General features: G+C 53.4%; 1 protein-coding gene and 1 long non-coding RNA gene across 2 annotated transcripts in view; both read right to left on the reverse strand.

Annotated features, from left to right (window-relative positions):
- The window catches only part of GALNT10 (polypeptide N-acetylgalactosaminyltransferase 10), a 91,654-nt gene extending 90,056 nt beyond the window's left edge, over nucleotides 1-1,598 (reverse strand). Inside the window, exon 1 of the mRNA XM_087754085.1 lies at nucleotides 1,271-1,598. Coding sequence (XP_087610211.1) covers nucleotides 1,271-1,459 — 189 coding nt within the window. The 5' untranslated portion in view covers nucleotides 1,460-1,598. The remainder of the gene's footprint in view (nucleotides 1-1,270) is intronic.
- A 752-nt stretch (nucleotides 1,599-2,350) lies between these two features.
- Nucleotides 2,351-5,638, reverse strand: LOC148056143 (uncharacterized). The gene is made up of 3 exons (XR_015703915.1): nucleotides 5,312-5,638; nucleotides 4,981-5,105; nucleotides 2,351-4,778 (listed from the first exon to the last, which is right to left on the reverse strand). It is a non-coding gene; the product is annotated as an uncharacterized LOC148056143 (long non-coding RNA).
- Nucleotides 5,639-11,624: the final 5,986 nt, after the last annotated feature.

Consider the following 11,624-nt stretch of genomic DNA (forward strand, 5'->3'; position numbering starts at 1 on the left):
TTCCCTGCCAGCATGGGACATTACAAGGATATGACCATGGTTATACCTAGACTTGCACTAAATGCTTGAATTTGAAATAAACATTTGTTCTGGGAAGGAAAAGCTCAGCCTCAGTTTGACTACACCTGTCTTTGAGAGCCTTCTCTCACTCAGAACAGAAATTGCCACAGTAGGTTTCTCCACCTTTACGGTGCAGTCATAGCAGCAAGTCTCCAAGGAGGGAAAGATTTAGATAACTAAGAGTTTTAAGTGGTTTTGAACAAGCAGAGCCTTGTAGAGTGGCAGCTGAACTGATAGTTACACAGTGACATTTCAAGCTTTCAAGTCCTAATCATTCTTAATGATACAAAGCCAAAGCCAGAAGGGGATAAAGCAATTACGTAGCCAAAAGTAAATGCAGCTAAACTGAGCTTCCAAGCATCTAATTTGGGTGATCTAGCCTTCCTGTCTTGCACGCTAAGCAGAAGGGTTTGTCTGTTAAATTTACTACTACACCAGTGGGACAAGAAAGGAATGCAGTCATGTGCTGCGATACCGTCAGGCCACGTATCCAGCAGGCATCCTCTGCCTCTCTCAGGAAGGGTTACCCACTCCTCTTTTCCCAAAGGAGGATCAGTGCACAGACATAATCTTCAAGCTCCACCTGGTACTTTCTGCTAGCCCTTGCCTGAAGCTCTGCGGGAACCCGGAGGTGACTGACGGATGTCTGTTCCCTGTACCTTTCCAAGGCAGGCGGAGAAAAATGGCACAGAAGGCGCACCCGTGGGAGACAGAATTACTGTCCTTTCCTTTCCAAGGATGGGACAAGCTCCTCTTCCTTACTCCTTGGAGCAAGGAGCTAAGACCTTGCTTTATTCCCTTACCAAGCTCAGCCAAAGAAGGCAAGCAGACCCTCCGGTCCCTGCATCCGCGAACTGCCAAGAAAGTACTGGCGCTCCCCCTCCGAGCCAGCCCTATGCTAGAGAAAAGCGGCCCCTTCCTCAGGGGCAGAGCCCCCCCCCCGCACTCCTCTCCCTCGCCCCCTCCTCTGTAACGGGGCGGCTGCTGCTCCTCGCCCCCCCGGCGAGGCTTCCCTCGGGTGACACGGGAGGAGGAGGCACCCGTCCCCTACACGAACCCTGCTGCCCTCAGCCAAGGCGGCTGCTCCCGCGGGAGCCGCCCCCGCCCCGCGTCCCTCACCCACCGGCTCCCGCCTCCCCCGCCGCGCACACGACGGGGCGGCTCAGCCCCCACACCCCGTGCCCCCCATCCGCCCACCGCCACCACTCACCGGCGCTTCGCCGACCGCTGCCCCCGGCGGCCCCACAGCGGCGGCGGCGGCCCCCTCCCCGCCGGCCGCCCCGCCGCCCTCCAGCTGCCGTTCGCGGTAGAGGGACCAGAGCCCCACGTTGGGCAAGAAGACGAGGGCGGCCAGCGCCAGCCCCACCGCCTGCAGCAGCCGCTTCTGCTTCCGCCGCATCGGAGCCGCCGCCGGGGACGAGGAGACGGAGGAGACGGGGGGGAGGAGGGAGCGCGGCCCGGCCCGGCCCGGCCGCCCCCGCCGCCGCCCTGAGGGAGCACAACTTTCCCCCGCGCGCGCGGCGGCGGCAACGGCGGGCGGCAACTCCGGCACTTCCGCTCTGCTCCGCGCGCGGGGAGGCGTGGCCTCGGCGGCCCCGCCCCCCGCTGCCGCCGGGGGGCGCCTCCGCCCCCCCCCCCCCCCAATGACTCTCCCTTAATGAGTCTCTAATTACGGCTCTCCGAGGCTGCCGTGGCAGCGGTGGGTGCTTGGGTGGGCGCCGCGGGAGCGGGCTCCCAACCGGCCGTCGGCGGGGGAAGCCGAGGCGGTTAATCGCTCCGGCGAGGCCCCGCAATGAGCAGCCCGGCGGCAGTGCCCGCCGCCGTTCAGCGGTGCCCCTGCGGCAGAGGGCGGCCGGGCGGGGGGGGAGCAGGCGCTGGGTGATGGGTGATGCTCTCCCTACAAAATATAAGCGGTTTGGAAGGCGGGGAGCACGTTGGGATGGGGCCGGCACCGGAGGAGACCGGCGGGGGGGGGACGGGGAGAAGGAATCGGCCCCCGGGGTTAAGCGGGGCCCAGGGCTTGGGCTGGGCTCCCCACAGGGGTGCGGGTGCTCCCCAAAGGGCTGCAGCTCGCCCCACGGACACACGGCAGCTGGGGACAGGGCTGCTGTCCACGGCACTCCGGGGATGGAGACGCCGTCAGCCCATCGGCCGGCCTGACGCACCCACGGGATTGCTCCAAATCAATTCCCCAGGGATGGCTCCCCTTAAAAAGGAGGGAGCATTTCATTTGGGTACCAATTAAGTGGCTTCAACTATATGATAAACTAGATAATTTATAGGCACGGGATGGTGGGTTTTTTTAAGAAGAAAACGATGGCAGTACAGCTTTTCCAAAACTGAGGAGTGGATTCGTTTCTTAAACGAAGAGCAAACAGCCCTCGTGATTAGGAAGATGCTCTGCCAGCAGAACAGCCGTGCGGCTCGGCTAATGTCAACAGCAAAGCTGTGACAATCCAGTGCCCTGCTGGGGGGACTGGCAAAATAAATATTAGGTCTCTTCCAACGTAAACCCCTGCAGGGAAATTTTTATTTCCTAGAACAACAACACAACAACAAAATCTACAAAAACCATTATACACCCCAGCATTTGCAGTTCTTGCCACCCTCGCCCCACACCAGCAAGTGGATTTAAACTTAAATAAACTTCCATAACCCACTAGATGGCATCTTCCAGCAGATATCCGTGCCTGCTGCGAGAGCCAAATTATCAATGAAAGCATTTAATTTAGAGAGCAGGTTACAGTTCCTAAGTCTAACTACATGTTAAGGCAGCTTGCACTTTCATTTTAATTATCGATGAGAATTTGTCACCAGCTGATTTCTTTACTAGAAATGTAAATGCTTCCATTGTTCCTGTGTGGGTGGAGAAGATACTGACCAGCAAAATCCCTTTGCTCCTGCCTTTAGAGCAAAACGTATTCTCTTTATCATCACTGAATCACCTCCGGCAGCGCAGAGACTTTGGCCGCTGTTGAATAATGCATAGCCACTGAAATTGTGCAACAATAAAGCTACATATAGGTTACCTGGTACTGTGAGAATCTAGGCTGGAAAGCTACAATACCTCTGATTTAATACTGCAGTGCCATCGCACTGCCATATGGACCCTTGTAATAACATCCACATCCCCCTGCCTCTGCAAGAGCTCTTCGAAAAGTGGTTGTGAAATAGCAGGTGGTTTTGTAGGTATGCACACAGGATTACAGTCTGCCCTTGGCAGAACATCCTCATTTATATAAAGAAATGACAGGCACAAAGTTTGAGAGTTAATTAAAACAAAGCTACTAGCTGGCTTGACATATGTTTAAATTTAGGATTGTGAGCCTTCTTGCTAAATTAAATGTTTGCCACATAAATTGACTTCAGCAGAGTTGCACAAGTTTTAACTGGGAACAGAATACGGCCGGTGCTGCAGGTAGATCAGTATTTTGTGTTTGAGAGCATCCTGAACAGTCAAACCCTCTGAAGAGCCTTGTAGGAATTGAAGTCTGGCTGCTCCTCAGTGGTCATGCTGGAAATGGATGCTCCAGGTCTTCCCTTCTCACTTTAAGACAGTGAATCCCGTTGGGGTTAACAAGTAAAATCATTTATACCCTATGAGCTGCCTCGGTCCCAAATAAGTAGATGTGTTTCTTCTGTTAAAGGTCCAGCATTTCTTCCTCTTCTCTTTCTCCTGAAGTGTTTTGGTGGAGATGGAGCTCTGATTTTGGCCAGTTGGATGCAATGCCTTGGAGATGAATTAGGTACATGCAAAATAAACATGGAGTTATGTTTCTGAGAAAGAAGAAAGCCTGTGGCTGTTAAGCCTCTAACTGGAAAGGGAAATGGTGTACCTTCCCAAGGCATCTTTTCAAAACAAATATAGGATAAATTAATGGCAGCTCAATCCCCGTTTGGAAGCTCTCTTTGCTAGCGAGCTGGGTTGCCCGGTTTGCAGCTCATGTGTTGAGATGCTGCAGGGCAGAGGGCAGCAAAAGCGGGTAGTGGCGTGATGAAGCCTTGCATGAAGGATGAGAAGCAGGGCTGTCCAGAGGGACTTGGTCAGCAGATGCTGGGAGAGGGCAGGAGAGCATTGCAAAATGCTAACAGGAGTGGATGTGACAGGAGTTCCTGGGATAAAGCCCACAGATGGCATGACAGCATGGAAACGAGATGGCGAAGACATAGGGAATTAGTGCTCTCCCGCTTTCTGGTCTCCTCTGGCTGCAGGGCAAGGATGGACTCGTGTGAAGGGCCAGATTCTGACCATGGGACTCCTGCGGGGGTGGGTAACGGAAAGCAGTGGGTCCTTTGCATCCCTGCAAGAAAGCTGAACGGTTACGGGATCCCCTCTCTCCTGCTGAGTGGGCATGAGTGAGACAAGACCTGGCTTTCTGTGCCCCCAGCTGCTGTGCCAGGCTAATGGCACGGGTTAGAGGGAGAAAATACTGCCAGAGGGATGGCATATCTGCCTCTAATAGCAAGGGGGAAATGGGGACCAAAATACCACGGAAGAGCCTGTTAGGGTTTTTTTTCTTGAGTTCACGGATGCTGCAGGTACACGTTGCCACTACGGGGGATGGAGTGGGAAACTCCGGTCCGGGTCTCCGTGTCCGCACTGTGCCCTGTGTCAGACAGCTGCACCCGTAGGGAAAGTCAACTCCTCCACTTATCCTTTGGGTGGGTTTTTGGATAGATGTTTGTACACTGGGTGATGCTTTCTCTTTTCTGCAAATCTTGTTTTTAACCAGGAGGAGAAAAGAAAAAAAAAATAAAAATGAATGAATCTCAGCTGTGGCTGTGTCACAACAGGACTTTTTTCCCGCGGCATTTCTTCATCCTTCCAGCCCAAATCTCATGCAAACAGAACTGATTTGTTGGGGTTTTTCCCCGCCTTTTTCTTTCCCGATAAAAGGCAATGCCCGGGAACCCGCTCACCTGTTGGCAGGAGCACAGCCCTCCTCTGCTGCTCCGTGGGGGGGTGCCTGCCAGCATGGCCCCCCGCCGCGATCCTGATGGGCTCCCCTGAATCCTGGAGCTGATTCCAGCCGGCACTCGTGATGCTGTGAAACAATGCAAATGCTTGAATAGCTCACAGAAGTGAGGATGATTACATGTTTTTAAAAAGAAATTGCAAGCCCTGGCACTGCAGGAGGGCATCGAGCCCTCTCCCCATCCCTCTCAGGGATGGAGAGACAGCACCAACATCCATGAATCCTTGTCCCCTGGCTGGGAAGCAAGGTAGGGAGTTATCTGTGGTGTGACTGACCTGGAGGTTCATCTGCATAGGACAAACCTATGCACAGCTTTTAGCAGAAAAATAAATCAAATAAAAATGCTGGTATTCCCAGTGGATCCACCTGAGCAAGCAAAATCCCCATGGTCAACAGGGAAATCTGCCTGCATTTACTTTGGACAAACAGAGCCCAGCGGTGTGGGGCAGGAGAAGGCAGCTGAAGCTGGGTGCTGGTGGAGGACGCTCAGGGTCTTGCTTGGAAAGCGATGCCGTTGCCAGCGGTCGCTCCTCCAGCCTGGTGCAAAGTGGAGGGAGCAGCCGGGTCTGTCTGTGGCCTGGCGAGGTGCAAAAGCAACCCAGCTGTTGGAAGAGATTCCTGGAGTGTAGCACTCTCTTAACTTCCCTGGCCTTAAATCAGGTGTGTAATTTCACTGATCACCTGTGGCAGGGGAAATTGCTGATGTCTAAGTTGAAGCACAGTCCTGGAGACGAGGCAGTGATGGCTTGCTGGGAGGATAAATACTGGAACAGAGCGTGAAGCAAGGAGGGATGTGAGCCTCATGCATTCCACATTGCGAACAGTTGCACCAACATATCCAGAGATTTGCTTTGCCTGGAAACGTGCTTTTCCCCAGGAGTAGCTTGACTCCTTTGCCCAGCTCTGGGCCAGGCTGCCCAACCAGCAGGACCATTAGTAGTTGAGGATAAAAAGCCCTTGCTGCACTTTGCAGTGACTGAAGGGTCCCTGCTCTCCCCTCTGGGCTTTCCTGGTCAGCGAGGATCCCGATTCTCCAGGCAAAGCCTTGCACAAAACCACGTCAGGCTGCTTTAGTTCTAGCGCTGTTTTCCCAAAGCAGCCCTGATAGTTTGTGCTTAATTATCAGCGGGGCTCGGTTTGGGGATGAGGAGACAGAGGGTCTATTGCTGGCCATCTACTCAAGTAACCTTATTTAAAAAGAAAAGAAAACCGCAACTGTTGTTGCAGTCTTTCTGGCTGGAATAGGCAATGAGCCTTGTCTGCTCCCTCTGCTCTGAATTCAGAGCTGCTGCAATGAATCGGACTGATTCCAAGTCTGGCAGAGCCAGCCAGGCAGACTGCAGTCAAGATGTCCCCAAAACTCCCTGGCTCCTGCTTCTCTGAGCACACCGTGAATTTTGAGGCCAACGTTTTCTGCTCTTCTCGAGGGATTTGGAAGCTCACGCTCTAATAATTAAGGCAGCTTTGAACGTCTTAGCCTTCAGCCTCACTTTTCTGACTGTTTCCCGTAGCAGCCGTTAGTGCTTGGAAGAGGTACCAGCTTTCCAAATGTGCTCGCCATGGGCTCACATGGTTTTAGCAAGGGGGAACTTAAAGCAGATTCTCCATATATGACAGCAACATAGAGCTGATTTTGTGGGAGGTCTGCAGCTTTCCTATGAACATGGGTAGTTTGTGCATCACTGAGCTGAACCTGGAGGAGAGGTCTGCTCTTCTGGCAGCTTGCTGGATGCACTCTGGGATATGAGGAGCATTGCTTTGGTCTAAGGTCTTCTTAGGGGTGGATCTGCAGTGGATCAAGAACACTTATGTGCTCAACTATCCTTTAACAGGTTATTTGCTAAGTGTGATAAACTCTGCTTACACCATTAAAAGATAACCTTATGGAAAGGGGAAAGAAGGATAAAGATGCTTAACCCAGCACTAAAATATGTAGTGCTGAAGATAGCCAGGAGAAAGGGAAAAATAAAGCTGGTTATGAGAAAATTTAAGTGAAGTACATTAAAACTTAAGCGATACAGATAATATCATCTCGAGTTACTGCACTCAGCCCCACCAAAGGGAGAGGAGCAAGGGCGACAAAATGTAAACAGAGGAGAAACAAATTCAGAACAGATGTCAAGAAGCACGTTCCCAAGTGGAGAATCAAAAAGGCAGGGAATGACCTGCCAGGAGTGGACACGCCGGGGCTTTCAAAGGTGAGACATGTCACCAGAGCACAAGCCTTGAGGCTAAGCACAGAGCAAGATGTGCCAAATGGCCTCCGCAGGATCCTGCCCTGCCTTCTGCATCTGACATAAAGTCAGCTTCAGCGTTCTTCGTACTGACAAAAAAATGACTGCCATCAGCGAGGGGAGCCCGGGCAGCCCTTCTCATCAGAACCTCCTGCTTCTTCAGCCCCGTGGATTGAAAGCGTGAGATGTTCAGCCTTGGAGGGGGTCTGAGCCACCCAGCAGGTGCCCTTGCCCATCGCCCATGGGGTGCCCACCCCGGGGAGAAGGTGGCATTGCTGCCACCTGAGCAGTGAGCCAGTGCAGGGGGTGTGCAGTGGGGGCTTCTCCCCAGGACACAAATCTCCCCACCTTCCCCATGAATCCTACTGGAGCACATCTTGCAGACTTTGATTTCTGCCACTGCTGGATGAGCATTTGGCGGCTGAAGTGGCTGCTAGCAGGTGTCTCAAGTGCCCAACTGGAGGGCACGGCGCTGAGCCTGCCCTTGCTAAGCCGCTTTTCCAGCAGGGGGAAGGTTCTTCTTTCTTAAAATAGGTCCTCTCCAAGGGCTCTTGTGTTCAAGAGCCAGAAGGAAACCAGGTCCTTTGTCCTTTATTTTCCGTCTCTAAAAAGAAGGATGGAAAAAACAGCATTTGAGAAGCAGAAAAGCAAGGCAGATGTGGTGTGGGATGGGACAAGAGGATGAGATTGGGAGGGCAGGCACCTGCTGGCATTGCAGTGCTGACCCGTGGTGATGCACCAGGAGAGCTGAGAGCTCTGTGCCGCTGCTCAGGCCCACGGGATAAGTTGTGCCAGGTCAGCTCAGCACTTCTGCTGTGTCTCAAAGACATTGCCCTCTGCATCTTCAAGGAGCTTCACAGCTCCAGGCTGCTGTGTGGCTCCAGTCAGTGATGGAGTTGCTCAGCCGCTTGGTGTATTTTCCCAGGTTTTTATCTTTTAGAGATGAAATCATAGCATAAAGCTGGAGGTTTGGATACCCTGCCATTTCCTTTCTCCTGCCCAGTGTCCCCAGGGTTCTTTCTTTCACTGATTGCTTCAGAGTCTGCTAATGCTTCTGGCCTCCGAGACACACAGAGACATTGTGTAAGGGATTGTACAGCTCCCCTCCCATCAGCTGAAGCTTGTAGTTCAACTGAAATCCCATTATTCTTTAACTCTAATATATGGAAGTACATATGGCCTATCCAGAGGTCAATGAAGAGGCAGTCATCTCTCCAGAAGGCCCTGTCCTGACAGGTGTTTCTAACAGGCAGACACTCCTTTGGAGGTGTTTTTCCCTTCTTTGACTACAGAAGATGCTGCAGTGACTCGCTTGGACCAGACGTTTGCACTTGGAGAGCTGAAGCTCAGCCTGCAGAATGCTGCCCTCATCCTGAAGGTCCCAAAGGTCCTTTCTTCTCCTCCCCGTGCAGTCTGCAGTCCATCCTTCCCACCCTCCTCCTCCTCCTCCTTCCTCTCCTCCTGCCCTGTGAGGCAGCCCAGCTGGTCACCAGTCTCCTGGGTGAAGAACAACCTTAAGTGGCTGCAGGCATGCGGTGATTAACCTGGAACCATCAGGAAAACTCGTTGTGACAAGCTGTCAGTGCTGGCAATCTGCCTGCGCTCCCCAGGCTCCTTCTGCAGGGAGGAGGACATGGAGGCCCCAGCATTGGGCTGGCGTTCGAAGGGAGGAGGGACGATGCTGCCTTTGGAGGAAGCCCGGGAAGCAAAACTCCGTGTGTCCCATACCTGTGTTGCTTAGACGGTGAGTCTGCAGGGCCCACATGAGACACTAGAGACATCCCAGGCTATGGCTGTCATATCACATCGCTGTGGCTATTGCCGAGGATTCGTAATTGAGCAGCCCCATGGTTAATTTGTAATTCAGCAGCCCAAAGGACCCCATGGTTAAGACTCGAGCCTATTGAGCAAGGCACTGTATGGAGGTTTCTGCCTTATTCCCAGAGGATACAGCAGGATGAAAGATAACTGGCAGCTTCTTCGAGTGTGCTAATAAGCATCATCTTGCAGTACATAACACTGCAAGACAAAGCACTTCCCAAGGGGTTCCCCCAGACTCTCCCTCCTGGGAAACACACCTAAAAGCTTCAGAGGAGTCAGGAAAATTCATCCTCCCAGGGAGACCTGACGCTGAGCCCTGTCCATATCACAGAGAGGCAACAGAGGGGAAACGACAGCCACAAAAGTCCCTTGGCCTGAGCTGTGTGGTCACCATCACGGCGGGCCAGGGTCGGAGGGGTGGTATCAGGGGTTTTTTACCTATTACCAAGGTAGAGGCAAAGGGGAGGCATTCACGGTCTGGTGTGCCCCAGCATGCCCAGCTGCAGATCTGGTGCTTGCTTGCTTGCTTAATTTGCTGGAAACTTGAAAAAAAAAGGTCAGTTCTGGGAGTCCCAGATTTCAGCCTGGAGCTGACGCATGGGTTTGCCTGGGAGAGCGAGCGAGGGAGGAACCGGGTGAACCAGAGTTCAGAGAGCAGCATCTTGCTTTGCTGCTGGGCAGTCCGAGAAAGGGAGAGGAATTGCTGTGATTTATCAAGGTTCGAGAGCTGCCCTGGATCCCCGCCAGCTCCTGGCAGAGCCCAGCACTGCTTGCTCCTGCTGATGCAGAGCTGGAGATATCTGCCCTTCCTTCTTGTGGAGGGTGTTTTACCCGCTGCCGATAAAGCAGGACCTCACGAACACGCAGTAAATGTGTCCAGCACCGGAGAAGAGTTGCTCTCAGCTGGCAAATCATGTGTCCCTCCTCCTCACACAGGGATTACAGCAACGTGGGCTATCCTATGGACTTACATGGGCTGTTTCTCCAGCCACCGTCATGTCCAGCTCCCTATTCCCTCCCAGAAATAAATAAAGACAGACTGAGAAAGAGCAGCACAACTGCAAATCTTGCTAGAGACCTGCGTCAGAGCCACTTTCTCTCGTAACCGTGTCTAACTGGGTGTGCAATAACCGTCACGAGCCCATGTGTGTGTCCTGGCTGAATACATCGTCCTCCAGCACCCTGAAGGCAGCCAACAAATAACCAAATTAGGACAACACCAGGTCGGTTGGCAGCGGGTCTGCCAGCTCCTGGCACAGCGGCTGCCACGGCGGGCGAGCCCTCCCCACACCGCCCCAGTCCCCATGGACCCTGTCCCTCGCCGGGCTGGGATGGAGCCAGTCCCTGCCACCAGCATCGGGGACCGTGTAGGAAAGGCTGCCCACTTGCACATTCCTGGAAATGCTGACTGTTGAAGTAACTAACTGCCAGAGCAATGGTGACGGACCGCAGCAGGGAATAACGATGGAAATGAGTCAGAGAGGAGGGAGAGACGCAGGAGAGAGGGGCCACCCTCGAGGACCACGCATGGGGTGTGCTTCTCTGCCAACGCATCAGTTCTTGAGAGAAAAATATGGTGACCACAGAGCTGGTTGGAAATGCTTCAACAGAACATTATTTTTTTTTCCTCCCGGAGACTGCTGATTTGTTAAATCCCAGTCATTTTGCACAAGCAGGTTTCAAGGAAGCTGTGACAAACCTCAGGCAGGTGACGGGCCCCAGCTGTCCCCCCAGCTCTGAGCCTGGCAGACCTCAGACCTCACGTATGGGCTCAATCCTGGGGCTTTTCCTATGGGAAGGAGGGGATGGCAAAGAAAATGTGATACACTGAAGCTGCAAAACCCACCGCTGTTGTTGAGAGCTGAGCACAGAGCCAGGAGGCATTCCCGGTGTCACACAACTGATGTGCTGATGTGCTGGTGCAGCCCCAGACCCACAACCACCTCTGCCCCCCGAGGTGCTTTGGGGGACAAACTCAGTTATTTCACTCTTGCTGTTCTCTGATGGCTTTCCAGGATCGCCTGTGTGCTCTGCTGGGCTGCAAATGGGGCAGAGAGTGGGAGACATCGGCTGCCTGGTTACAGCAGGCTCTGCCTGACGTCCAGCTGGGAACTGCGGGGACTCTCAGTACAGAAAGCCACCCCTGTCTGTGACATTTTCCCCTGAGTAGCACATATTCCAGCTTGGACCATCATGCCAAGGATGGCTTTTGAGCTTGCTAAAACCATGCACCTTCCCATCCCTCCTGCCTGCTTGAAAAACCACCCACCCCACCATGGTGTCCTGTGTTGGGGAGGACAGGACACCCCAGTGCACGGGCAGACAGCACAGAGAGCAGCTTTTCTGCTGATGTAGAGCCTTTGGGAGCATCTCTAGGAGCATCTCCACCATCCCAGGTGCAGCGATGTACATGATCACTTGAGGGTTTCCCAGCCCCAGGCTGACACATGGCAGAGCCAGGAGAATTGGTGAACTTCTTGCCTGACTGAGACAGCCAGCCTGGCTGTTGGCTGGGAGGGCTGGAGCTTGTTTT

Source organism: Nipponia nippon, unplaced genomic scaffold, assembly GCF_047370975.1.
Source record: "Nipponia nippon isolate SJK-2023a ecotype South Korea unplaced genomic scaffold, ASM4737097v1 scaffold_17, whole genome shotgun sequence".
Taxonomy (NCBI): domain Eukaryota; kingdom Metazoa; phylum Chordata; class Aves; order Pelecaniformes; family Threskiornithidae; genus Nipponia; species Nipponia nippon.